We start from the raw sequence: 24,483 nt of genomic DNA on the forward strand, positions 1-24,483 counted from the left end.
TTAGTAGCGGATACAGAATTTTTAAATAACTATTACTCCTATATATTCATAAAATAAGTTTGACCCTATATTAATTTATCTTCTAGCTCCGCCTCTACATATAATGGTAATTGCTAAACCCCTTTAAATTTCTCCATATTATATTTGATACTAGTAGTAATATTTATTCAAAACGTCAGCGTTCAAATAATCAAATGTCGACTAGGTTTCACCATAATGTTTTAGGTAAAAAAGGATGTAATTAAGCTTGAATATTGTGATTATAGCAAGCAAACTTATTTTATGTTTTCTCCATGGTGAAGTAATCGAGTTCAAGAATATTCAACTATAAACCTACTAAAAATAAATATTTCACAATACTTGTCATTTTAGAAAATTAAGACATAATTAGTTTTTTTGTTTCCATCTTTACTCTTAGTCATAAATAAAGAAGAGATTTTATGATACAAAAGTGAGACGTATTAAATAGAGAGGAGCAGTAAATAATGATGATTTCTTTAAATTACCTCTAATTAATGTTTTTTTTTATATAGGGTGTGCAAAATAAAGCATGACCAGTAAAATAAAACGAAAGGAGTCACTTAGTATGTTTGTGATAACCCCTAGCTCGATCATCATATCAGCAATAGAATTTAAATGGATAATAAAAAAAATAGATTACCTTACATTTTATATTATGTTGTACCATTGATATGTTTGGTAAAGTTTTTGAGTTTTGAGTTTCATGTATACTTATTTTAATTATCTATACTTAATAGGTTCATCAACGTATTAATTGAAACAAAAGTGAGGTTCTTTTATTTATCAAAATTCAGGTAATTCAATCCATTGACTATTGCCTTGAATAACTAAATCATTACATCATATATATATATATATATATATATATATATATATATATATATATATATATATATATATTATATGTATGTATGGGGATAAAGTTAGGTTTGCTATCCATTTCAGACTTTATTATGTAGTTATGACATTTCAATGAGGAACACCTAAATTGGGTGCACCAACATCTTCAATCAGTCTATTAAAATCTTAGACATTTGACTATATGCATTTAAATGTAGTAAAAAAAAATTAAAAAAAATAAATAAATAAAGAGATGAAAGGTAACCATTAGGGGTGTTCATGGTTCGGTTTGGATCGGTTATTGGTTAAGACCAAATCCAAACCACAATTAATCGGTTTTTAAATTTCTAAAACCAAACCAAACCAAATAAAAAAAATAACCATCGGTTTGGTTATTGTTGGTTTGGTTCGGTTTGGTTCAATTTTTTTGGTTATTTCGGTTTGAAAGTATATAGTTTTTTGAGGGCATATGCATCTCGATAGACACGAATTCATAGTACATAAACAATCAGAAAAACTATTGTAAATTTTATTAAGCAATACTAGTCATAGAACAATTGAAATAGGACTAAAAAAACTCATTACCATGTTAGAAGACTTATATCTAAAAAGAAAAAGCAATGTATATATGCAGTGGAAAATCAATATTAGCAGAGTTGTCTTGGATAAATATATAACATATTGAATCTTGCATGTTGTGACAACTGAGAATTTTTCTTAATACACCAAAAAAAAAAAAAAAATCAGTGCTCCAAATGTAAAATTCACTTAAATAGTAAATTTTTGGTTGAGTTAGTATTAGGATTTTAATACTTGGGCTAAAATTTAAGTGTTGAGCTTAAGAAAATAATAAAGTTAAAGACTTAAGTTAATTAAAATTTAATAAGATATTTATATTTTATTTATGAATAATATATAAATAATTATAAAATTTATATATATAATTTAACGGTTCGGTTTGGTTATTTTTGCGGATATTCTTTTGTAAAACCAAAACCAAACCAAATAGTATCGGTTTTCAAAATTCAAAATCCAAACCTAACCAAATCCAACCAAATATCGGTTTTTTTAATCGGTTTGATTCGGATTGCGGTTCAATTTGGTTGTTTAACCATAACCATGAACAACCCTAGTAACCATTATGCCATCACACATATAATTATAGTCAATTTTGATGAATAATTTCTAATGATTTATTTTGATTTTAGGTTAAAAAAGATGAAAACGATGTATCATGGATTCATGGCTCTATATTGATGACTTGACATGTGAATATTTATGTTTTCGCAAGTTAGAAAGTTGATATTTCAAGGATTTATTTTATTTTCAAGTTAATAAAAGTAACAATAATATAACATATTATAATTTTCTCTAGTGTGTAATTCATGTTCGTACAAATAAATAATTATGATTACGATATAAGAGGTATTTAAAACATGTATTTTGACCAAGTAGAGCTAATTAATTAGCATATCTACATGCCCACAAATGTCTTTGTATGCACATTATATTTGATATTAACAAGTCACAATACTGTATATTTGTATATTCGTACCAAGAGGTAAATGTGATTTACATAAATTTAACAGAATCTAAAATTACTACTAATTTATACATTATAGTGAATTGCATTACAGAATACGTCATACGACTTGAATTTAATTCTTTCTTCTAATAATAAATTTCCTAATTAGTAAGGTATAATAACTCCTTATTTTTTGTGAGTAGGATGTTTGCTATTTGATCAGGGTTGATTCTTAATTAAAATTTAATACAAAAAAGAAGTAGTTGATTTTCAAATTATTAAAATAAAAAAGACAAATATAATACATTTTATTAATTTGATTGTCGTTGATTTTGCTTCGACTACTTAATTTTTAATCATATATAAATATAAAGTTTTTTATTCATTTTTTCTATTATTACTTTTTGACATTAAACAAACAATAAAAGTAACAACATTTTATTAGGCAAATGTAACATCATTTCATTAAAACAGACTCATAATTAGAATGGAAGGGTTCCTTGTGATTTGTGAATGCACTGAGAATATAATAATTTTGTACAAAGCTAAATACTACAAAACTAATGATTCATGAAATTGTCTTTCTTCCGGGAGAAAAAATATAATTAAGATTACTAAATTTCATGATAATTTCAATCTACTCAAAAAAGTTACAAATGATTTAGAGTTCAAAATGAACCTATAAATAAAACTTGTAGCACCTTGTTTGAATGATTGTTATCCGTTCTATTGTATTGTGTTGTTAGTTTAAATAAAATGTTTGTCTTGATTGTTGCTTAAATTCTATTGTATCGTATCGTTTAAATCAATGGTTAGGTAATGATGCAAAGACTCATTGTAACGATTGATTTGGTGTGATCGCGTCGTTACCTTTATATCTACTTCTCATTTTATCTTTACTTATTATTTAAATATGTAAATTATCTTTTATCCTACCTTTTCATAGTAGATGTACTCCATATCCTACTTTTTTTCTTGTAGGTTTATCATTCAAATTATGGATGTCTAACACAATATAACGACGGAAAACGATACAATCTATCAAAATATTGTATTTATTAAAACAATATAGTACGATATAATACAATACATTATAAAACAATACATAACAACCATCCAAACAAAGTCTAAAAGTTCCAAAAAAGCCAAATCTACTCAGACACAAATTAGACATGCTTATATCCAGAACTAATAGCACAATTACATATCAAAATAAAAAAAATTAAGGGAAAAAACAAGATATTTGAATTTGTTAGTTTAATTCATTTGTTTTATTAATTTTAATTTGAATCGATTTTTAATCAAATCAAGAATGAAGGGGTGGGTAACACAAAAACATCCTCTATTTAAATTAGTTGTACACATTTTGGTTGTGACTTGGTCTCTCTCTCTTGCTGTGAAGCACAAAACACACTCCCCCTTTCTCTCTCTCTAAAAATAGTAATACACTCACATCGTTCACATCGAAAAGCTTTTTGCTTCTGCTTCTGCTTCTGCTTCTTCTTCTTGCTCCGCCACCTCAAATCTCAAAACCCATTTCAGTTAACAATGGAAGCAATGCAATCTCTATCATTTCGTCCATCTCCACTAGATCCTCTTCGGAAAAACATGCCCCAATTCACCAATGTAAGGTCATTGGGTGCTAAAAGAGTGCCTTTTATTATATCAGCTTCTGCATCCACTGTTTCTGCTCCCAAAAGAGAGAAAGACCCAAAGAAAAGGGTTGTTATAACTGGGACGGGTCTTGTTTCTGTGTTCGGGAATGATGTCGATACTTACTATGAAAAACTTTTGGCTGGTGAAAGTGGGATTTCGCTTATTGATCGTTTTGATGCTTCTAAGTTTCCTACAAGATTTGGGGGACAAATTCGTGGGTTTACATCTGAAGGGTATATTGATGGGAAGAATGATAGGAGGCTTGATGATTGTTTAAGGTATGCCATTGTTGCTGGCAAGAAAGCTTTGGAAAATGCAGATCTTGGGGGTGATAGATTAGAAAAGGTTCGGCTTTTCTTTTCGTTTCTTTTGCTATTTCGATTTGGTTATATCTGTGAAGATTTTCTGTTTTTCTTTTTTGGTATGATGAATTTGCTGGAATGGGGCTTGCATGATGTGCTTTCGGCTTGGATGTTTTGTTCATTTCGATCATTTTATTTGGAGATGTGGAGAATTTGGAGAAAATTGCTAGCTGATTGTGTTTGTTTTGGTATTTTAGCTGGTTTTATGCCATTTATTGCTTGTATTTCATATCTATTTTCACCAAAATGCTGGAATTGGGCTTTCATGATGTCTTAGAGACCATAATTGTGTAAAAGTCTTGAGTCTTGCCAGTGCATTTTGGAATACCAGAAACAATAAAAAATACCGTTCCCCACAATACAAATTTATCATTAGTGCATTTGAAAAGTGTTGATGTGAATATTTAGCATAGCTATTTGTTCAGACTTCATTGTTTTTCTAGATTTGTTTCTTTTCTGCAGTACATGACTCCAGGTTGTTTATTTATGTTCTTCCTGCAGATTGATAAGGAGCGAGCAGGTGTTCTTGTAGGAACAGGAATGGGTGGTCTTACGGTTTTCTCAGATGGCGTCCAGAATTTAATTGAAAAGGGTCATAGGAAAATTACTCCATTTTTTATACCATATGCCATAACAAACATGGGTTCTGCTTTGCTTGGTATTGATCTAGGTTTTATGGGACCAAACTACTCAATCTCAACTGCTTGTGCTACCTCCAATTACTGTTTTTATGCTGCCGCAAATCATATTCGCAGAGGTGAAGCTGATTTGATGCTTGCTGGTGGAACTGAAGCTGCCATGATACCTATTGGTTTAGGAGGTTTTGTGGCATGCAGAGCTTTGTCTCAAAGGAATGATGATCCACAAACTGCTTCCAGACCATGGGACAAAGATAGAGATGGATTTGTTATGGGAGAGGGGGCTGGAATCTTGGTAAGCTAACTAGTGATTCTCATATTTTGGTCATAGGAAGTGCATCTAAGCTAGTTTGAGCAAAAGTTATGTGTAGTCCAATGTAGTTTGCTTTTTCATAAGTTGATTCCAATCCCGAAGCAACTAAATATGCAATAAACTGCTATCCATGAATTGCTGGTCTTTCTTTCATTGCACGGTAGACTGCATAATTAGATTAAGCACTAGAGATTTCTGTCACTTTAATACAATCTACTCACCGGTTGGAAAGTTATTATGAAAATTGAATGACATTCTTGGCAGGTGATGGAAAGTTTGGAGCATGCAATGAAACGAGGAGCACCAATAATTGCAGAGTATTTGGGTGGTGCAGTTAATTGTGATGCTTATCACATGACTGATCCCCGAGCTGATGGTCTTGGTGTTTCTTCATGTATTCTTAGCACCCTTGAAGATGCTGGAGTGTCACCAGAAGAGGTATTTACTTCCCTCTACAAGCAGTTGAGGTTGTACTCTCATTGTCTACTCAATAGTCAAAGAGAGGGTAAAAGACATGCTGGAAAGAGCAAATCGCTCCAGATGTTTTCTGTTAAAAATTTGAAAACTTATCAAAATGTTATCTTGGGGCTACCAAACCCAAGATCCGTCATATCTCATACTTTTGCTTCTTAGAATTCTTCTGTTGTTGGGAAAAGGTTACAGTGAAGATAGTAAACTATTGACATGAAAGAGATTTCTTTTCATGTTACATGGGCCTTGTTGTAGGACATTTTTGTGTGTGTTTTGTTTTAGGCTGAATGGAAGATATTGTGCAACGAGTGAATCTTCATTCTTTAATAGTTAAAAAACAACTACTTGTGACATCATAGTCTTTTCCATGTCAATTTTATGCGCATAGACTCTCTCATCCATGTCCCGTTGTCTCTTTGAGAAAAAATGCTACCTCCCATATGAGGTTTATTCTAAATTTCAGATTCCAAGTAAAGATTACTCCCCTCTCTCTTTACTAGATAAAGACATCCTTTATTGAGAGTAAAGGAAAGGTTACTATTCAATTTTAATCATCAAAGGCGCATGTTCAAACTGCTGGCGATCAGAAAAATCTGGATTCTTTCACCATTAACCACAATGCACCTAAAATGCTTGTAGAATTCATCCTAGATACCACTCCCCCTCTCTGGAGCTTTAGTGTCTTCTTCTCAGATCTGATTTTAACAATACCAACCTTCTCACCTCGCTGTGTTACTTCTTTTCACGCAACAAGGTGAAAGTTTGCCTCCAGATATATATCCAACCCACTAATCTCTTTTGGGATCTTTGAACTGCCTGGTTTCAGTATGCACTATATTTACAAGTGGCACGGAAGGCAATCACTGATGCTACATGGTAACATTGTGGGCCAAACCATCCTTGTTCTCAACTTCTCTCACTACTGAGCCCACATTTTATTTGTTGATCTTGAGCCATGACACTGACTTTGCTTCAAAGCACAAGAGAATGCCCTAACATACAGCAATTGTCTAGAATCAGCATGATATCTGTTGATGAATTAATAGTCACACATTCACATTTCGATAGTACCCTAGAATTGTCCTTTCAGTAATCCTATTTAAGATGTTCAAGCAGAACGGCATATTGAGAATTCATATGGCCGGAAGCCACTAGTTTGGATTGACCTTCTTTTTTGTTGTTGATGACGAAACGGCTGAAAGTGAAATTGTCTCTTTATTTTGATCATCCAGAACTTTAGAACCTAGTTTAAGTGGGTACTTGAAACATTCAGCTATTGATAATGTGTTATAGTCTTTGGTAACAGGTACAGAATGTTTTGGGTAGATTTTTCTAAAAGTTAAAGTTGGGTTCGATTACTGGATTGATCTTCCATTTTTCTTTTTAGGTTAACTACATTAATGCTCATGCAACTTCCACCATTGTTGGTGATCTAGCCGAAATAAATGCTGTCAAGAAGGTTTTCAAGACCACCTCAGGAATCAAAATGAATGCAACCAAGGTAATTCTGTCTACATTGTAATGCATCTCTTCATTTATTCGAATTTATCAGTGTATTTGGCAGTATGTTCATCTTTTAAATTTTTTCCCCATATTGTTCCAGTCTATGATAGGGCATTGCCTCGGTGCTGCTGGTGGTCTGGAAGCTATCGCAACAATTAAAGCTATTACAACCGGCTGGGTGCATCCTTCAATTAACCAATTCGTGAGTTGTTCTATATTTTCAAACTTGCATATCAAATGTCAATTGCTATGCTCATTCTTCATTTGCAAATCTCTAATTGTAATGAATATTGCAGAATCCTGAGCCTTCAGTGGAGTTTGATACTGTTCCAAACAAAAAACAGCAGCATGAAGTGAATGTTGGTAAGATACACTTCAAATTATAGCACCATATTATATTTTCACAAATAAACATTCTCATGAATAATTGAAAAACTTCCAACATAACATCAATTTCTTACATATGCAGCAATCTCCAATTCCTTTGGTTTTGGTGGTCACAACTCTGTCGTCGCCTTTTCTGCATTCAAGCCTTAATTCAGCTCAGTTTAGCTAGAGCAATCTTCTGGAGTAATATAGGGGATTAATGTGATACACAGTGGCTGTTTCTTGCATCTCCGTGTGGGCGACTTGCTGGGCGCAGCGAGAGAGGAACAATTGTCAATTCTTTTATGTACTAATAATCTTTAGCTTGTAGTTTCATAGCAATGAACATTTTTAACTTTTCACTCCTTAAATTAGCTTGGACCTTCATAGCTTGGTTAAACAACAATGCCATCAGTTTTGAATTATGCAAGAGATTTGAAAGATGATATGATCTTTTGATATTAACAACTCTCTGATGGCACCTGTTTAACTTTCCATTTGAGTGGACAATTGGTTCGAGAACATTTATTAAACAACATACGCTTACTTTGTGTGGGTAGAAAAACTGTTTTCGAAAGAAATAACTAGTTAACCTGTAAACTGTATAAACAGCCATATTCACAACTATACTCGTTGCTACTAATTAAGACTATCAATGAAAAAAAGGGGGTTAAACTGAAAACAACACAACTTTGTGGACTAAAAACGTATCACCAAGTCACACAAGTGAGCTGAACCCAATTTCCTAAACTTCCCGTACCTCACCTTCTCCGTCGCCGTTGCCGGGCTGTCCACCAAAGGTTAGTCCCACTACGGTGCCTCCGCCATCGTCGGTTCTTTTTCTTATGCTTTTTTTTTTCTTTTCTATGTTCAGATTTTTTTTCAAACCGTTTCCTTTATTTGTTACTTTCCGATCATGCAATGTTGTGTCTACGGTAACATAAATTTTAGTTTCCTCCATCACTGTTCCGCACTCTTTAGAAGCTTAAAAGCAAAAGTGAAGTCCCAATTTAGCTTTTAGTCACATTGTTTTAGAAACGCTGCAGATTTTACCCTAGTCATTGAAAGTTTTCCTAATCGTATTGTTTTAGGTCATTCGGTGTTTCCTTTTTCTTATCTAAGTTTACTCTTATATAATTGTCATTGCCTCCGTGAAATGCCTATGCATTTTGCATTATTAACTCTCGTGAAGGAGGCTGATTGAAATATGGGGCATTTGGCAGGTTGATTTTCACATGTTGCCCAAAACAGTTTACTCTTATATAACTGTTATTGTCTCCGTGAAATGCATATGCATTTTGCATTATTAACTCTTGGAAAATGCTCGTAAAGGAAGCTGATTGACATATGAGGCATTTGGTAGGTTGATTTTCACATGTTGCCCAAAACCTAGGGGGGATATGTATATTATTCATTACGAATTAAAGTTTTATCTACTTAACAATGTAATTTGTAACTATAATTTGACGGTCCTAATAGATTTTACCCCCCCCTCTTTTCTTAAGATTTGTGCTGGGTGTTATGTTTTTACTTGAGCCGAGGTCTATTCGAAAACAGCCTCTCTACCTTGGGTAAGGTCTAGGTGCACACTACCCTTCTTAAACCCCGCTTGTGGAATTACAAAGGGTATGTTGTTGTTGTTGTCACCCACTCATGCTGGGCATAGACACTTACCTGCAGTTGGCTTCTAAAAGCATTTGATAATTTGAAAAATTCTTTCTTTGTCGGTGGGAAACTCTATTTCATCATTCTACCTCCAATGGTCGGTTTAGCAGAGTTAGAAGAGTTTCAAATCGGTGTAAATACTCTTATTAGAGTTTTTTTCTTCTGGGGTGGGGGGTTGTATTATCTTATTAATGAGGATGTTGCAACAGCCTGATTGCTGTATTCTCGTGTGAGCTGATAAAGTCTTATCTCAGAGGAGTGAATTCGTGTAGTCTCCTATGTTTTCCTGTGAGGTTTCAAGTCAATATCTGCAACTTATATGAGGAGAAGATGACTGATCCTGCTAGTTAAGAACACCACGTCCAAATCCTTGTACCATTCTGTCTCTTGCAGTTCCATACCCCAGTACCTTTTGCACCTTAACAGTGTTTGTGGGGATTAGAAATCTTCTCCTGATTTATAAATTTCAATAGATGTGTACTGTATTTCTTGTGGTGTTGGCATATGAAATTCGAAACTTTTTCTTGAACTTCCATACTAGAATTGTTGTGACTGCATGGTTTCTTTGCAAGGCCTCATATTTCCCTTGATAAAGCCCACTGTGTTTTGATTTGTGACAGGTCCTTCAAAATGTATTTGAAATCTCAGTTGTCGTAGAATGTGATAATCCCTGCGGAGAACCTTGATGTTGAGGGCTTAATGCTTCAGAAGGCAATTGTTATTCGCCTCATGGATGACTTTGCTGCCAAGAAGGCCTCAAAAAATCTTGGTTACTCTATGGCTCTCACTACATTGGAGAGGATTGGGGAAGGGAAAGTTCGAGAACACACTGGTGATGTGCTTTTCCCTGTGGAATTCAGTTGTGTTACCTTCAAGATATTCCGTGGAGAGATCTTGGAAGGGGTTGTTGACAAGATCTTGAAGCATGCTGTCTTTTTGAGATGTGGCCCCACAGACAAGGTGTACCTCTCTCATCAGAAGATGGCGGATTATAAGTATGTGCCCGGAGAAAATCCAATCTTTATGAATGAGAAGATGTCTAAAATTGAGAAAGACACTGTGGTGCGTTTCATCGTGGTTGGAGCAAGGTATGTGGAGGCGGAGAAGGAATTCCAAGCAGTCGTGAGCTTGGAGGGTGATTACCTTGGACCCATCTCACAAAACTCTGTTTAGATTTCAGTTATTCGCCACGATTGGCTCATGTTGGACATAGACAAGTGACATGTAAAGCTAACTTTTGTAGCTATATCTGTGTTTAGTACTATTTTGAATTGAATGTGACTTTTCTGTTGATGTTGCTGACCATCTCTGAAATGTCATACTCATTTGGTTGCTTATGCCCTCAAGTGGTCATGTAAATGTTACAAGGCGTAGCATGTCTTCACAGATACATTTACTTGTTATGGTGATAAACCTTTACTTAAAATACCTTTACGAAGTGTCTTGTTCTCTTGACTGATTTCTCTCCGTGTGATTTTTTTTTATGTATTAAAAATGTTCTGATCAGTAGTTCAATGATAGAAATTTTGGTGCATGGTGTTTACTATTTGGTTAGTGGTTCTTGATTTAATGTATTGGGATTCTAATTGATATTTGTTCTTCTGGTTAACCAAATGTAAATCTTATGAAGTTCTGGCTGCATATGTGAATCTGCTGTATATGTTTCCTGAGGGTGTCCGACTTGTCATGTAGCATGTTTAGTGAAAGGCTACATTATAGTTCTAGATTGAATGAGCTATAGTGCTGAAAGATAAAATCTGGAGAAATTTCAAATGCATAATGATAAGAGATATCAGTATTATAAGCTCAACAAATCACAGGGTAGAGTTCAATCCTTACAGCCACACATAGGATGACAATAATGAATGGGTCCCCTTATAAACATCTTGGAAAATTGAAGGATTGGAAATTGGCAAGATCGCATTAATTGCTACACATGGGATCTTGATACCCAATGAGATCATACATACAGATATTAGTAGATAATTTGGACTATTTACCTCTTAATTACTCCATATATATATGGTGAATTAGTTCCCTTTGTAACTTCATCTCACCACAGCCAACTTCAACAATATGTCATACCATTAAACACTTACTTTTCTCTTGACATAAACCATGGCAGTTTCTACAATGGCTCTTTCTTCCCCTTCTTTTGCTGGACAGGCAGTGAAACTCTCACCCTCTGCCTCAGAAATCTCTGGAAATGGAAGGATCGCTGTGAGAAAGGCTGTCGCCATGTCTGGAGACGTACGCCTCACCCTATGCTAAGTAAAACTCCCCGCTTCACCTTTTAAAACACTGCTCATTACGCTCATGTTTTCAAAGAATTTTAATCATTCTAATAAATTTATAAAAATAATTATATGGAACAACACATAACACACGTATCCAAACACACGCATGTATCCAGATACTAGTTTAAACTAAATAAACAGAATGTCCCCTCTTTTCATTTGATGGCTTCCACATGTAACAATACATATTTGTTACATACGAACCAAGAAGAGTTCATCGAGGACAAGTAACACATGATATATATCAACCAAAGTAGAAATAATTAACAAAGATAATAGATGATTTTTTTTTTCTTCTTAAAATTTGTCCAATTTTTATTGGTAGAGTTACTCTTGTTCTAAAAGAAATTATGTAATTCAAACTACAACGATAAACAAGTGTTCAAAATCATTGAATAAGCCTCAATTTCTTAGTCTTTGAATTAAAATATATTTTACCAAGAAGTGCATAAAGCTATTACGAATCAAAATTGTTTGATTCTTAAAATACTTTAGAAAATGTTTAATTCCTAAATAGAAAAAATTATAAATTGCACTTTGACCTTGTAAAAAAATAATCTAGCTACATATTAAAATTTCACCAACATTTAAATATCTCCTACTATATCTGAATGATTTTTCATCTCCTCCATAGGCCTGAACCCGTTCGAAGCTAATTGACGTAAGATGCACACATTTTTGTATCATTTAAGACGTGGCATCACTAAATTACGAGTATACTCTACGTATTTTTCATCTTTAAAATAGTACGAGTATACTGGTAATAAACAATACTACTACACATTCTTTTGGACTGTTAAAAGTTAAAAAAAAAGAAAAGAAGATGGAGTAAAACAAAAAGGCTCTCCTTCCCGCCAACCTCAACCCTTCATTTCCCGCCAAAATCCGAACCCTAACTCCAAAAATAGAGGGAAAATCCCAATCTCGACCTTCATCAATCATCACTCTCTGCTCTGCTCTACTCTCCTCTCCCTTTTTCTCCCTCTCTCTCACACACACACACACAGATTCACCCTTTCTCAGTCAGCAATGGATCTAAGCGACGAGGTTAGAGCTACGCATAAGCGAACTTTCCTCAAGTTCTTTGAACAAACTGTAAGTATTTTCTACTTTTTTTTTCTCTCTTCACGTGTTATCTACTTGATATAATTTGCTTAATTTGACAAACTCTGAGTTGTATTTATGTATTTGTTTGTTTTTTCTTTTGTTGATTCTTTTTTATTTTTGTAGGAATTGGACACGGAGCTGAAGAAGGAATTTGAATCTATGATCAACAACAATAGGCGTCGTGTCATTATGGACCTCTCTGATTTCTACAATGACAGAGAAGGCTCTGATTTGGCTCGCAGGTTTAATCCTTTTCATTAATTTTAGTGATGTCATTTTTGGCTTGTATAATTCGAGGAAAAAATCAAGAGTGGTATTGGGTTTGTGTTTTGAAATTGAAGTACTATCTAGGCTTGTTGGTGTGGTTTTTCTAGTTTTTTTGCTTTCGGGTGCAAATTTGAGGGGAAAATGTTGAAAAAGACAAGTTTTTTGATATTTTCCAAGTATTGAAGTTTAAGTGGGGTTATTGATATTGGTGGTTCAGTTTGTAAATTTCTTCTTTTCTTGAATTGTGTAGGCTTCTTCAGAATCCAAGTGAGTATATGCAACCGTTGGTTGATGCTTTAACTGATATGATCCGGACCCATAATCCCAAGTATCTTAAAGAAGGCGAGCAAGTCTTGGTTGGGTTTACTGGTCCTTTTGTTTCGAGGAGAGTAACCCCAAGAGAGCTGTTGTCCCGTTTCATTGGTTCCATGGTCTGTGTTGAAGGCATTGTTACCAAGTGTACGTCTTCTGAATTTGCTTATAGCGCTCATTTCTAGCTCATATCTACGTTGACTGTGGTATTATGCCAGTGTATTATATAGATCTTAAACTAACCATATTTACTCTGGGCCACTGAATTTATTTTTAATGATGTGCCTTGGATTCACTCCAAAGTTAATGAGTCAGTAGGAAGGCCTAATACATTTCTGAGTCATTTTTGTACTGTGAGTATAGCTGATTTGGGGTCTATGGTGAAAACTTTGATGAATATATTTTTTTTTAAAAATGCTTCTATAATGGTAAAAGCAATGAAAATGGGGAACTATTTACCTGGTGGGTAGCTATTTACACTGTGCCGCAAAGGTTTGGGTGATATGATACAACTGATATGTGTTTGACAGCTGTATGTTAGCAGCAAATTTTCATTTGATATGACCTCTGAAATTTATTCATGTCCATTTGACAGGGGAAGACATGCATATGTCCAGTGAATAAAGTTATGGTGATATAGTAGTTTCTTGCTTGTAATGGGCCATGTCTATATCAGTACCAGTTGCTAGTAAAGGGATGATGAAAACTGGACTTTCTAGGACTGTAGTACTAGTATTATATGGTTCAACTGATTAACTTAGAAGGATTAGTGATTTCTAAATAGCTGGATTGGACATGAGATTACCTGTTATATCCATTTTTATTGGTGATTATTATGTTCCTTGAATGCATCACATTATAAGCATTTGAGATGTTTGGTAGTTTCAGTAACCAGTGTGCAGTTTGCTGGTGTGGGACTGGGAAAAGATTGCATGTCATGGATACTAAGCTGTTAGCACAAGTGTTAGCATAAAGTACTGGACTTGTGCTTATCAGAATTGGTTCCATAGTGGTGAAATTGTGAACTGGAGAGTGGCCCTTGTTTCTTCTGCGCTGTATATTTGTGCTTTTTCTTCTAAATGGACTGTAAGGTCAATAATTTACAAGCTTCCTTCTTCCTGATACGCATGTATGTACTCGTGCCATTGCCAAGTTTAGTACAAGAATTGGAACTTCAACCAGTTGTGCATATTTGATTTCCAAAACTAAACCAATTTTATCCTTTAGCTTCCTACATCACCAAATTAATATGATTAAGCATAGTTGGGCATATTCAAATTCAAAAGCACATGAAAGTACAATTAATACAGAGAATTGATATCAAGCAATAAGATAATAAAATATGCCAAACATCATTAGTTTGACTGTGCTGTCTTCTGTTGCTTTGTTTCATTATTAAAATCCATTTTCTACTTGATTTTTCCTGCTCATATTTGCAGTCTGAAGTATTTGCTAATATAAAACACATATTCTGTTATTTCTTGTTGTTCATTACTGAATTATGTGTCTAAATTTCATTCTCTAGTCAAAGAGAAACATGAGATAGGTTGATGCTAGGACAGATTTCATCTGTCATCAGCTGAAGTTTGAGTCATGAATCATCTTCTTGTTTTATATTAGTCCTTAGCTTGCTGCCACTTTTTGAGTTATAAATCATTTTCTTGTTTTATATTGAGCCTTAGCTTGGATGCCACTTTGTAATTGACTCTTTTAATAAAATTTATTAATGAAAGCTTCTACTTTCAATATCTATAGGTTCTCTTGTGAGGCCAAAGGTTGTTAAGAGTGTCCACTTTTGTCCGACAACTGAGAAATTTACGGCCCGTGAATACAGAGATATCACATCGAATGTTGGTCTGCCAACTGGTTCTGTGTACCCGACACGGGTAATGATGAACTGATATAGGTTTTAGTTTTGGTCTTTTATATTTGTTTAGCAAAAGAAAATTTTACAAGAGTGATTATGTTGCAGGATGATAATGGCAATTTGCTAGTTACTGAGTATGGTTTATGCACATATAAAGATCATCAAACTTTATCAATGCAAGAGGTGCCTGAAAATTCTGCTCCTGGTCAACTTCCTAGAACAGTAGATATAGTCGTAGAGGATGATCTTGTTGATTCATGCAAGCCTGGAGACCGTGTAGCAGTTGTTGGGGTATACAAAGCTCTTCCTAGTAAAAGCCAAGGAAGCATGAATGGTGTATTCAGGTGTGTGTTTAACATACTGCTTTATTTCCCTCAGAATAGTTAAATGTTGTTTTCTGTATGTAATCCTGTCCATCAATATTGTTGTGCAGAACAATCCTCATAGGTAACAATGTGTCTCTCCTGAACAAGTCAGCAAATGCACCAAACTACACAGAGAAAGTCCTTAAAGACATCAAGAATATTTCTGTTAAAGATGATACTTTTGATCTTCTTGCTAATTCACTGGCACCATCTATTTATGGGCATTTGTGGATAAAGAAAGCAGTTGTTCTGCTCATGCTTGGTGGAATTGAAAAGAACTTGAAAAATGGAACTCACTTAAGAGGGTAAGATAAACTCTTTTACCTTTGGTCAGGCTACCTTTTGTTGTCCTTAGCACTTAACACCAATAAGACATTACTGCTTCCAGTTCATTCAGACAACTATCATAATTTTTTATGTACTGTAACTCCTCTATATGAGATTGATTCTAGGTCTCACAACAGCCATTTTTACTGTATTTAGTGATATAAACATGATGATGGTTGGTGATCCATCTGTTGCCAAGTCTCAGCTGCTGAGAGCAATAATGAATATTGCTCCATTAGCAATATCAACTACTGGTCGTGGTTCTTCCGGAGTTGGTTTGACAGCTGCAGTTACTTCTGATCAAGAAACAGGTAACTTTTTTTCAAAAGCAGAATCTACGTTGTATGTGAAGTAAACTGACAAATATGTACTTGGAAATAGGAGAAAGAAGGCTAGAAGCTGGTGCCATGGTACTTGCCGACAGAGGAGTTGTTTGCATTGATGAGTTTGATAAAATGAATGATCAAGATCGAGTTGCTATACATGAGGTTATGGAACAGCAGACTGTAACCATTGCTAAAGCAGGAATCCATGCATCCTTGAATGCTCGATGCAGTGTAGTTGCAGCTGCAAATCCCATATATGGTTCTGTAAGTTTTTCAAAACAGGTCCATCTAAATGTGTAATAGCCTTAAGATATGTATCATTTAACTTTTCTATACCATCTCGTTTTTTACAGTATGACCGATCATTAACTCCAACGAAGAACATTGGACTTCCAGACTCACTGCTCTCTCGTTTTGATTTGTTGTTTATTGTTCTGGATCAAATGGATCCTGGGGTTGATCGTCAAATTTCTGAGCATGTTTTGCGCATGCATCGGTATCGTTCTCCAATAGATGGAGGTAGGTTGGCAGTTATGTTTGAAAATCTTCATGCATTGCCTTTTCCTAGTTTGTATGAATGAAGTGAATCTATTTTACCTTTTAGGTAGCTCAACACTAGATAATGATTCAAGATATGAAGAGCAAAATGACAAGGATGAAATGCCCGTCTATGTTAAGTATAATCGGATGTTACATGGTAGAAATTCAACTCGGAGCAAAAAGGATACATTGACCATCCAGTTTCTCAAGACTTACATTCATTACGCAAAAAACAGGATCCATCCTGAGCTGACTGATGAGGTAATTAAGTGTAACTTGTGCAATTGCATAGCATCATTGCGTTTTCTTGCAGGATTAATTTTTTTATGCCTTGTGAATTTGAATTTTGAAATACTCCTTGAGATTAAGCTGTAATAAACCTTGGTCATATCTTAGCTTCATCTCACGTGAACCTTGATCAATGTACTGCTCTCTTCCTGATATTTATAATGATAATCATTTGTAGGCATCTGATAACATAGCTACTGCTTATGCCGAGCTTAGGAGTGCCAGTACAAATGCAAAGGTTGGTATTTTATGTCTGATATCCAGATAACTATCTTGTTATGTTATTTGTGTGATGTAATTGATTTGTCTTAATTTCCAATAGACTGGTGGAGGAACACTTCCAATTACTGCCAGAACTTTGGAAACAATTATTCGGCTCTCAACTGCCCATGCCAAGCTGAAGTTGAGAAGACAGGTGAGAACTTATTTGATTACAGTCTTATATAGGAGGATTGAAGTTCCCCATATATGACTGCTTAGGATTAGAGGTCCACTGAATATAAAAAACCATCATCGACAGAAATTGACCAGTTCTTGACTTTAATCAATGAATTTGGTAATAACCAAAATTGAGTTTTCTGGTTTCATTCTTTCCTTGATTATCTGCACTGTATGGATCTTCTTTTTTGCTCAAAATTTGTTTCCATATCATTTCTGGCAGGTTTTGAAGTCTGATGTAGAAGCTGCTCTTCAAGTTCTACATTTTGCCATATATCATCAAGAACTGACTGAGATGGAGGAACGTGAGCAAGAGAGAGCAAAGGAATTGGGGAAGAAGCGCAGTGCTGACCATGATGGCGGTAGCAATGCTTCAGCTCGTAAACGCAGAGCTGAGCATGATACAGGTGATGAATCAGCTGATCATGCCGGGGGAGTTGGGTGAGTTACTAACTATAAAATATACATAGTTCAGCTATCATCAATATTTTTTAGTCTTGGAGATATCTTGTTTATCTGCAGGTATGTTTTTTGGCAAGTGGTTTTCTGATAACTGATAAGTTCTTTCATCAAGTAAACAGAAGTAGATTGCAACTTCCTCACATTTAATTACTTTGATGATCCATCTATATGGTGTTTGTTTGTTTTATCTATTACGATGTTTCCTTCTAATGTTTATGCTTCTAAAGTGTTCTTTTGTATTCTTTTGGAAAGTGGTAGTGAAGCGATGGAAACTGATGATACTCCAGCAGCTGAAATCAGCACATCTCCTGAGAGGTCTGTGTAATTAACTAATTGATCATTGAATGCATTTCCTTGTACTCCGGGGTTGTCAATTATGGAATCTAACATCTCTGAACTTGCAGATTGCAAGCATTCAGTGCAGCACTTGGTAGGCACAGGAACTTACAACATGTGGAACAACTTCCAGTTGCTGATGTGGAGAATGTTGTCAACAATGGGGCGACTGTACCTTACTCAAAGGCGGAGATAGAGAAATTATTAAAGGTATGCAAGTCCTTCGATTACAAATTTCTTTGATGTCCTGAGTTCCAAACGTATGTGTATATTACCTCTTTTTTCACAAGTAGGCAACACTGAAATGTGCATCAGTTGGATACAGTAGTTTTTGAATGTATAACAGCTAACAGGGAAAGTGCTCTAATGTGCAGATGATGGAAGAGAAAGGTCAATTGTGGGTACACAGTGATACCAATGTAGTTTACTTCATGTAAATCAGTCTCCAAATGCAGTTGTCTCCTTTCTGATGGATTGTCCAAGCCTAAACTATATGGGAATACACCACTTGTTATTGAGCCATAACTTCTCTTATATTTCTGATAGTATTATGGTATTCCTCTATTTATCCCCACTTTGACATTCAGATGTAGATCTGATGAAGCATATGAATCTTACTTTTTCTGTTTTAGGAAAACCAAATGGGTAATGCATTATGTAATGTACAATTTATGATGACTACCAGCTAAATAGCTTTAACCAGAAGTTGTCTCCTTTGATTGAAAAGTTGCAATTCACGTTATTCGCTGAGTTAGGCTGAACTCCACTTGGTAATCCTCTTAATCACCAAGGTTAAAAAAGAAACATTAGTAAGAGCAGTATATATGGAATGTTACAAAATGAGAGCAAACAAGAAATGTAAGGAGAAACAAGAAGAGAACTTTCTTATTTATTTTTTTTATATTAAGGGGCCGTTTGGTTACTGGATAAGGGAAAGTTAATACATGAATAACTTTGTTATTCATGTATTAATTTTGTACCATGTTTGGTTTGTAAATAGAATCAAAATTATTCATGTATAAATTTTATAAAATGTTTGGTTGGTGTGTCTCCAATGTTGTATAAAAGTTATACATGTTTTGATTTTATGTGGTGTTTGGTTGTATTTTTGTAATGCCACATAGCTAATACTTACATAACTTATGAAGAGATCTATGTATAATTTTATGTAGGGTAGAAGGTAGAATAAGTTATGAGGGTATTAGCTATACATGGATTAAAATAATAAAATTACATATTTACCCTTAATTTGTTTTCTTACTTGTGTGTTTGTAAATAATAATGTATATTAATTTAAAAAATTAAGGAGTTATATCTTTTCTTTTTTAAAAAAAGGACATAATCTATTATTGTAACTTGTAGTTACGTTATTTACCCCCCCCCCCACACACACACACAACCACCCAAACAAAAACCAGAACGACCCCTGGGGTGTTTTTGAGTTTCGTCGTTTTTACACCCCACCCCCGAGGGACTGTTGCATTTTATTTATTTTGGATTCTTGTTTATAATCATGGATTTTATAATTTCTGATTCATTTTAAAAATATATTAATTTACAATAAATTAAATAATCAATAAGTTATAATTTATGTAATATAATTTCTACATAATAAATAATATCTATGAAACTAATATTTGTATAATTAATACCTGCATAACTAATATCAGCATAATTAAACCCTCCATAACTAATACCTGCATAACTCTAACCAGTAACCAAACGGCTCCTAAGTGTTTTTATGTATATAGGTTTGTGCTATGTGATTTTGGATACCTCTATTTATGAGATTACATTGAGGAACGTCAAAAGATGAAAAATCAATGAGGAGCTAGTTTTTAACCTTAAGAATTTGATCGGCTTTCACCCCAAGCAGTAACGCTTTTCCATACAATCGTAAGGTTAATTAATTCCCAACATTGCAAAGATCACTTTGTATATATATCTATGTGATGACAAGTTTAGTAACAAGAAACTCCAAATGCATATTGTTAGCAAATCCGAAATTATTTATATCACAATTATAATATTATTATATCTCACTCAATATGAGATAATAATTATTAATCACAACATAAGGACAAAATGCTTTTCTCCCAGAATCTTTTAAGAAAGCTCATGTATATTACATTTTTAATTCAATAAACCAAATATTTACTACTCCATAACAATTTATTCACTAAAGAATCCCGTTATTATTTGATCCTTTTATAATAGTTTCACATTACACTTTCAGCAATAAACCAAGATATAATGTGAAAATTTATAGGATAAGAATTCTTTCATAAAAATATGAACAACTAGTCCCAACTCTGAAGTGAATAAAGAAAAAAAACTTTATTGAAAAAAAAAACAAAAAAAAAAAATATAGAAAGAAAGAAAAAAGATAATGATTCATGGGACCAAACAAGTTGGAGAAGTATTATGACTGAAAATTTATGTTAATTTACAGGGGAAAAATTAGAAAAATCATGGCTACTGCCACTGGTCTCTTCTTCCTTACAACCTCTGCCTTTTCTGTTACCTCTAAACGGCCCTCTGTTTCTCTTTTTGTCAATAAAGTTCACTCTTTTCGACTCAGAGCAGCAAATGTAAGTCTCTTCTCTATAAAAAAGATTACATTTTTCCTTTCATTTTTCAAGATTACGTGATATTTCAAGAAAATATGCTTCTGCTATTTGTGGGGTAAGTCATTTTGGTTTTGTATTTTGTTTGATTACAGATAGAAGGAAGTGAAATTGAAGGAAAAGAGGAAGTGGGTATCAGTGAAAAGAAGAAAATATTTGTTGCTGGTGCGACTGGGAACACTGGGAAGAGGATTGTTGAACAGCTTCTGGCAAAGGGTTTTGCTGTTAAGGCTGGGGTTCTTGATGTTGACAAGGCTAAATCAACCTTACCGGGTCAAAACCCTGATCTTCAAATTGTGGGTTTGTTTCAATTTCTGTTATTTTTAGTTAACTTTTTAGAAACTAATAGAAGTTAATTGCTCAATCAGTAGTTGATTATGCAGCAAGTATGCTACTTTAAGGGTTAGATGTTAAGCTCAAAGAAAGTTTTGTTAATAGGGGAAGTGCCTTTAAATTATATATTGGGTTATTTGTCCAATTCTGTTTTTTTTTTTTTGTCTTTCAATTTGAACAAATATGCAGCTTGTTTATTCTGCTTGATCTTGCTTACACTCCTCCATCAACTTAAAGAGTTTGTTTTGGCTGGTGTATTCAGGTGATACTTAGTGTAGTTTAGATAGAAAAGGATTAAAATTGGAGATTATGTCAAAACCTTTAAAATATGATCATTTAGTATAGAAGGTAATTGGATTTTATTTTTCAAACAAAAGGCATTGCAAATGTATTGAAAAAAAATCAGGGAAAAGTTGCTTTTGAATGTAAGTGAAGAGCTAACTATGAAGTATAATGTTCACTTCTATTTTTTAACCCTTTGAGTTATTTCACTTGAAATGATGAAATCAATTCTAATATGTTATTTTCAGGTGAAAGCGGATGTCACAGAGGGATCAGCAAGACTAGCTGATGCCATTGGGAATGATTCAGATGCAGTAATATGTGCTACAGGATTTCGGCGTTCACTGGATTTTTTGGCTCCATGGAAGGTTAGTTGCTACCTTTCCATCCTGTTTTACTTTTAACTTAGCAGTTTACTTATCATTTCTGAAATTTTATGGTTGTGTTTTCTCTTTATGAAATACTGATTGGATGATCTTTATAATAACATGAATTGCAGGATAGGCAAACCGCTTAAAGGAAAAAGAAAAATATAATAATTAATAAGATGAATACAAAAGAAAGAAGTGTTGATTAAGTTTGTCAAGAGTCCATAGCTAATTTCAGTTAGAGAAGCCTCTTTACATGATGACACCCTTTCCACCGTTGCTACCCATGCGCACATTCTTGGCATTGGAAAAATATTACAAAGTCTTTTTGGTTCTTTTAAGATTCACAATGGAGACTTTTATGAGTATGCTACCCAAGATATTGCTGCTGACGCTCCATGTGGTAGATAGGGTCTTTCGAGTTAAAGAAACTTCATTCCATTGAAGATTTGTCTACACTGCAGAAAGTAAATGGAAGACTGAACAGTTTCATGTTACTAATACTTTTTTTTTTCTGTTTATGGAGAAACTTTTCATTCTTTTCTGAGAATCCAGGGGAGCAGGCTGTTATTATCAATTGTTTCTCTGGCGGGGTTGTTGGTGTCAATTGTTTCTTTTTTTTTTTTTCTTTTTCCCCAGCTTTTTGTGCTACTATTAATCCACCCTAGGTCTGCCATTTAAGCTAATTTCAAATTTGAACAGTTTAGTACTCCAATTTAACCTTTAAGATCTTAGCTCTATAATAATGCCTATTATAACGCCTGGAAAACAGGAATCAAGAATGGTGCGGTTAAGCAGGTTAAGGCCTACTAGGTTGAATTCAGAATGGATCTACTGTCAGAAAATCAGTTATTGTTGAAACCGTTAGTCATGTTTCAGGTTTATGAAAGAATTCCTTGCCTGTTAAGTAAAACACCATTCTTGATTTCCTTCCCTAGCTCTCAACCAGATTGGAGATCATATGTGATTGAGGTTCTCCGGAGGCACAACTAAATAAGCTAATGCCAGAAATTTTAATAGAATGAAAGAAGTAACCTGTGGGAGCTTCGAGAAAAAGTTATTTTGTATACTTATCTGTCCGTGGATGAAGCAAACATCAGTTCTGATGTTTGCTTAGGTGTTGAATGCTTAATACAATCGAAAAGTTGAGAAGGCTTCTCGAATGTTTTCAAGCAAAAACTTGAGAGCAAGACTGGAAATGTTCTAAAATGTATAGGGCGCAAACATATATCATCTTATTTCCTTGGCTTGATTTCACCTTAAATTTGTCTGGTAATTCTATTATGTTCCTTCTACACATTTAGTATGGCCAAAAAGGCCTCCGTTGATGTCTTACCTTCCAGATCATTAAACTCACGACCTTCTCTTGGTTATTCTACTTACGTAAATTATGAAGCAATTATCAGATCTTCGAGTTGTTGGCTCACTACCCTAATTATTATTTTGGTGGGGGTTTTGATGAATTATGAAGTATTGTCCTTCCACTATTATTGTTAATCCCTACTATACCATTCTTTCAGGTTGATAACTTTGGCACAATAAACCTTGTTGAAGCATGCCGAACACTTGGTGTTAAAAGATTCCTCCTTGTTAGTTCCATTCTGGTCAATGGAGCTGCAATGGGCCAGTTGTTCAATCCAGCATATGTATTTCTCAATGTTCTTGGACTGACATTGATAGCAAAGCTCCAAGCAGAGCAATATATTCGGAGATCTGGCATCAATTACACAATAATAAGGCCTGGTGGGCTAAAAAACGATCCACCTCAAGGAAACATTGTAATGGAACAAGAGGTAGCAATGTTATAGCTTACTCATTGTTTAGTGTGACATATGGTTTCCCTAAGATTCTCCTTGCTTTTCCTTCAAAATGTAGGATACCCTTTACGAAGGCTCAATATCTAGAGATCAGGTAGCTGAAGTAGCAGTTGAGGCATTACTCCATCCAGAATCTCATTACAAAGTCGTGGAGATAGTAGCTCGTACTGAAGCCCCTAAACGTTCATTCAAGGAACTATTTGGTTCCATTAAACAGCAGTAGCTTGTCAAGATGATGTTTTCTGTCAATGTTTATACACATGATTTATAAATATAGTTACTCAAAGACCACAATGCAACAAATTTATATTGCAACATCCTTCTCTGCAATCTTGTAACAATGGAAGTGAATGATTAAAAGAGAGCTTATTGGCCCCTTTTTTTTTACATGTTTTTAATAAATCTCATGTTTGTCAATGAAAGGCAGAAAATATTATGCCAGAAGGGTGAAAAATGTAACTATAACTATATTAACTCAGAGTCTTAGTAGTTGAGTTGGTTAATTATCCGATGGTCATTAGTAGGCTTGGATCTCCACCTTTTAATTTTCTTTCCCAGATCCATTTCTTTAATTTTTTTCTTTTTTGCATCAGCATCACTGAATTATCAATCTAGCCGTCAATACTACAGTACTTTTTTATTTCATGATATCTTTTTGTTGTTTTCTTTTATTAACATCTATCTATGTTTGAACTCAAAGTTTTTTTTTTTTTTTTTTTTTTCAAAAAACCATTATATGAGAATCAAACATTATTCCTGGAGTC

At 34.2% G+C, this 24,483-nt stretch overlaps 3 protein-coding genes and 1 pseudogene across 3 annotated transcripts; all 4 read left to right on the forward strand.

Annotated features, from left to right (window-relative positions):
• The first annotated feature begins 3,766 nt into the window (after nucleotides 1-3,766).
• On the forward strand, nucleotides 3,767-8,154 carry LOC125836445 (3-oxoacyl-[acyl-carrier-protein] synthase I, chloroplastic). Its single transcript, XM_049515613.1, has 7 exons — nucleotides 3,767-4,387; nucleotides 4,906-5,337; nucleotides 5,620-5,793; nucleotides 7,214-7,327; nucleotides 7,430-7,531; nucleotides 7,626-7,692; nucleotides 7,799-8,154. The coding sequence occupies exons 1-7, from the start codon at nucleotides 3,935-3,937 to the stop codon at nucleotides 7,864-7,866; spliced, it is 1,410 nt and encodes a 469-aa protein (XP_049371570.1). The 5' UTR covers nucleotides 3,767-3,934; the 3' UTR covers nucleotides 7,867-8,154.
• A 1,836-nt stretch (nucleotides 8,155-9,990) lies between these two features.
• On the forward strand, nucleotides 9,991-10,656 carry LOC125836466 (DNA-directed RNA polymerase V subunit 7-like; annotated as a pseudogene).
• A 1,957-nt stretch (nucleotides 10,657-12,613) lies between these two features.
• On the forward strand, nucleotides 12,614-19,010 carry LOC125836435 (DNA replication licensing factor MCM3 homolog 2). The gene is made up of 16 exons (XM_049515602.1): nucleotides 12,614-12,752; nucleotides 12,888-13,006; nucleotides 13,282-13,490; nucleotides 15,099-15,229; nucleotides 15,316-15,554; nucleotides 15,644-15,880; nucleotides 16,059-16,213; nucleotides 16,284-16,492; nucleotides 16,582-16,747; nucleotides 16,833-17,029; nucleotides 17,235-17,294; nucleotides 17,379-17,471; nucleotides 17,718-17,935; nucleotides 18,209-18,271; nucleotides 18,361-18,502; nucleotides 18,667-19,010. The coding sequence occupies exons 1-16, from the start codon at nucleotides 12,687-12,689 to the stop codon at nucleotides 18,727-18,729; spliced, it is 2,367 nt and encodes a 788-aa protein (XP_049371559.1). The 5' UTR covers nucleotides 12,614-12,686; the 3' UTR covers nucleotides 18,730-19,010.
• Nucleotides 19,011-20,750: 1,740 nt separating this feature from the next.
• On the forward strand, nucleotides 20,751-24,102 carry LOC125836457 (uncharacterized protein At2g34460, chloroplastic-like). Its single transcript, XM_049515628.1, has 5 exons — nucleotides 20,751-20,883; nucleotides 21,015-21,215; nucleotides 21,783-21,902; nucleotides 23,423-23,695; nucleotides 23,778-24,102. Exons 1-5 carry the CDS (start codon nucleotides 20,764-20,766, stop codon nucleotides 23,940-23,942), a joined length of 879 nt encoding a protein of 292 aa, XP_049371585.1. The 5' UTR covers nucleotides 20,751-20,763; the 3' UTR covers nucleotides 23,943-24,102.
• Nucleotides 24,103-24,483: the final 381 nt, after the last annotated feature.

Source organism: Solanum verrucosum, unplaced genomic scaffold (assembly GCF_900185275.1).
Source record: "Solanum verrucosum unplaced genomic scaffold, falcon-dt-bn FXZP01000278.1, whole genome shotgun sequence".
NCBI classification, from domain to species: domain Eukaryota; kingdom Viridiplantae; phylum Streptophyta; class Magnoliopsida; order Solanales; family Solanaceae; genus Solanum; species Solanum verrucosum.

Coding starts and splice junctions, on each gene's coding strand:
- LOC125836445 (XM_049515613.1), top strand. CDS start 3,935: ATGGAAGCAATGCAATCTCTATCATTTCGTCCATCTCCACTAGATCCT. Junction 5,338..5,619: donor GAGAGGGGGCTGGAATCTTG/GTAAGCTAACTA, acceptor CATTCTTGGCAG/GTGATGGAAAGTTTGGAGCA. Junction 5,794..7,213: donor CTGGAGTGTCACCAGAAGAG/GTATTTACTTCC, acceptor TTTTCTTTTTAG/GTTAACTACATTAATGCTCA.
- LOC125836435 (XM_049515602.1), top strand. CDS start 12,687: ATGGATCTAAGCGACGAGGTTAGAGCTACGCATAAGCGAACTTTCCTC. Junction 16,748..16,832: donor TCGTTCTCCAATAGATGGAG/GTAGGTTGGCAG, acceptor TTTACCTTTTAG/GTAGCTCAACACTAGATAAT. Junction 17,936..18,208: donor GATCATGCCGGGGGAGTTGG/GTGAGTTACTAA, acceptor TCTTTTGGAAAG/TGGTAGTGAAGCGATGGAAA.
- LOC125836457 (XM_049515628.1), top strand. CDS start 20,764: ATGGCTACTGCCACTGGTCTCTTCTTCCTTACAACCTCTGCCTTTTCT. Junction 20,884..21,014: donor TTCGACTCAGAGCAGCAAAT/GTAAGTCTCTTC, acceptor GTTTGATTACAG/ATAGAAGGAAGTGAAATTGA. Junction 21,903..23,422: donor ATTTTTTGGCTCCATGGAAG/GTTAGTTGCTAC, acceptor CCATTCTTTCAG/GTTGATAACTTTGGCACAAT.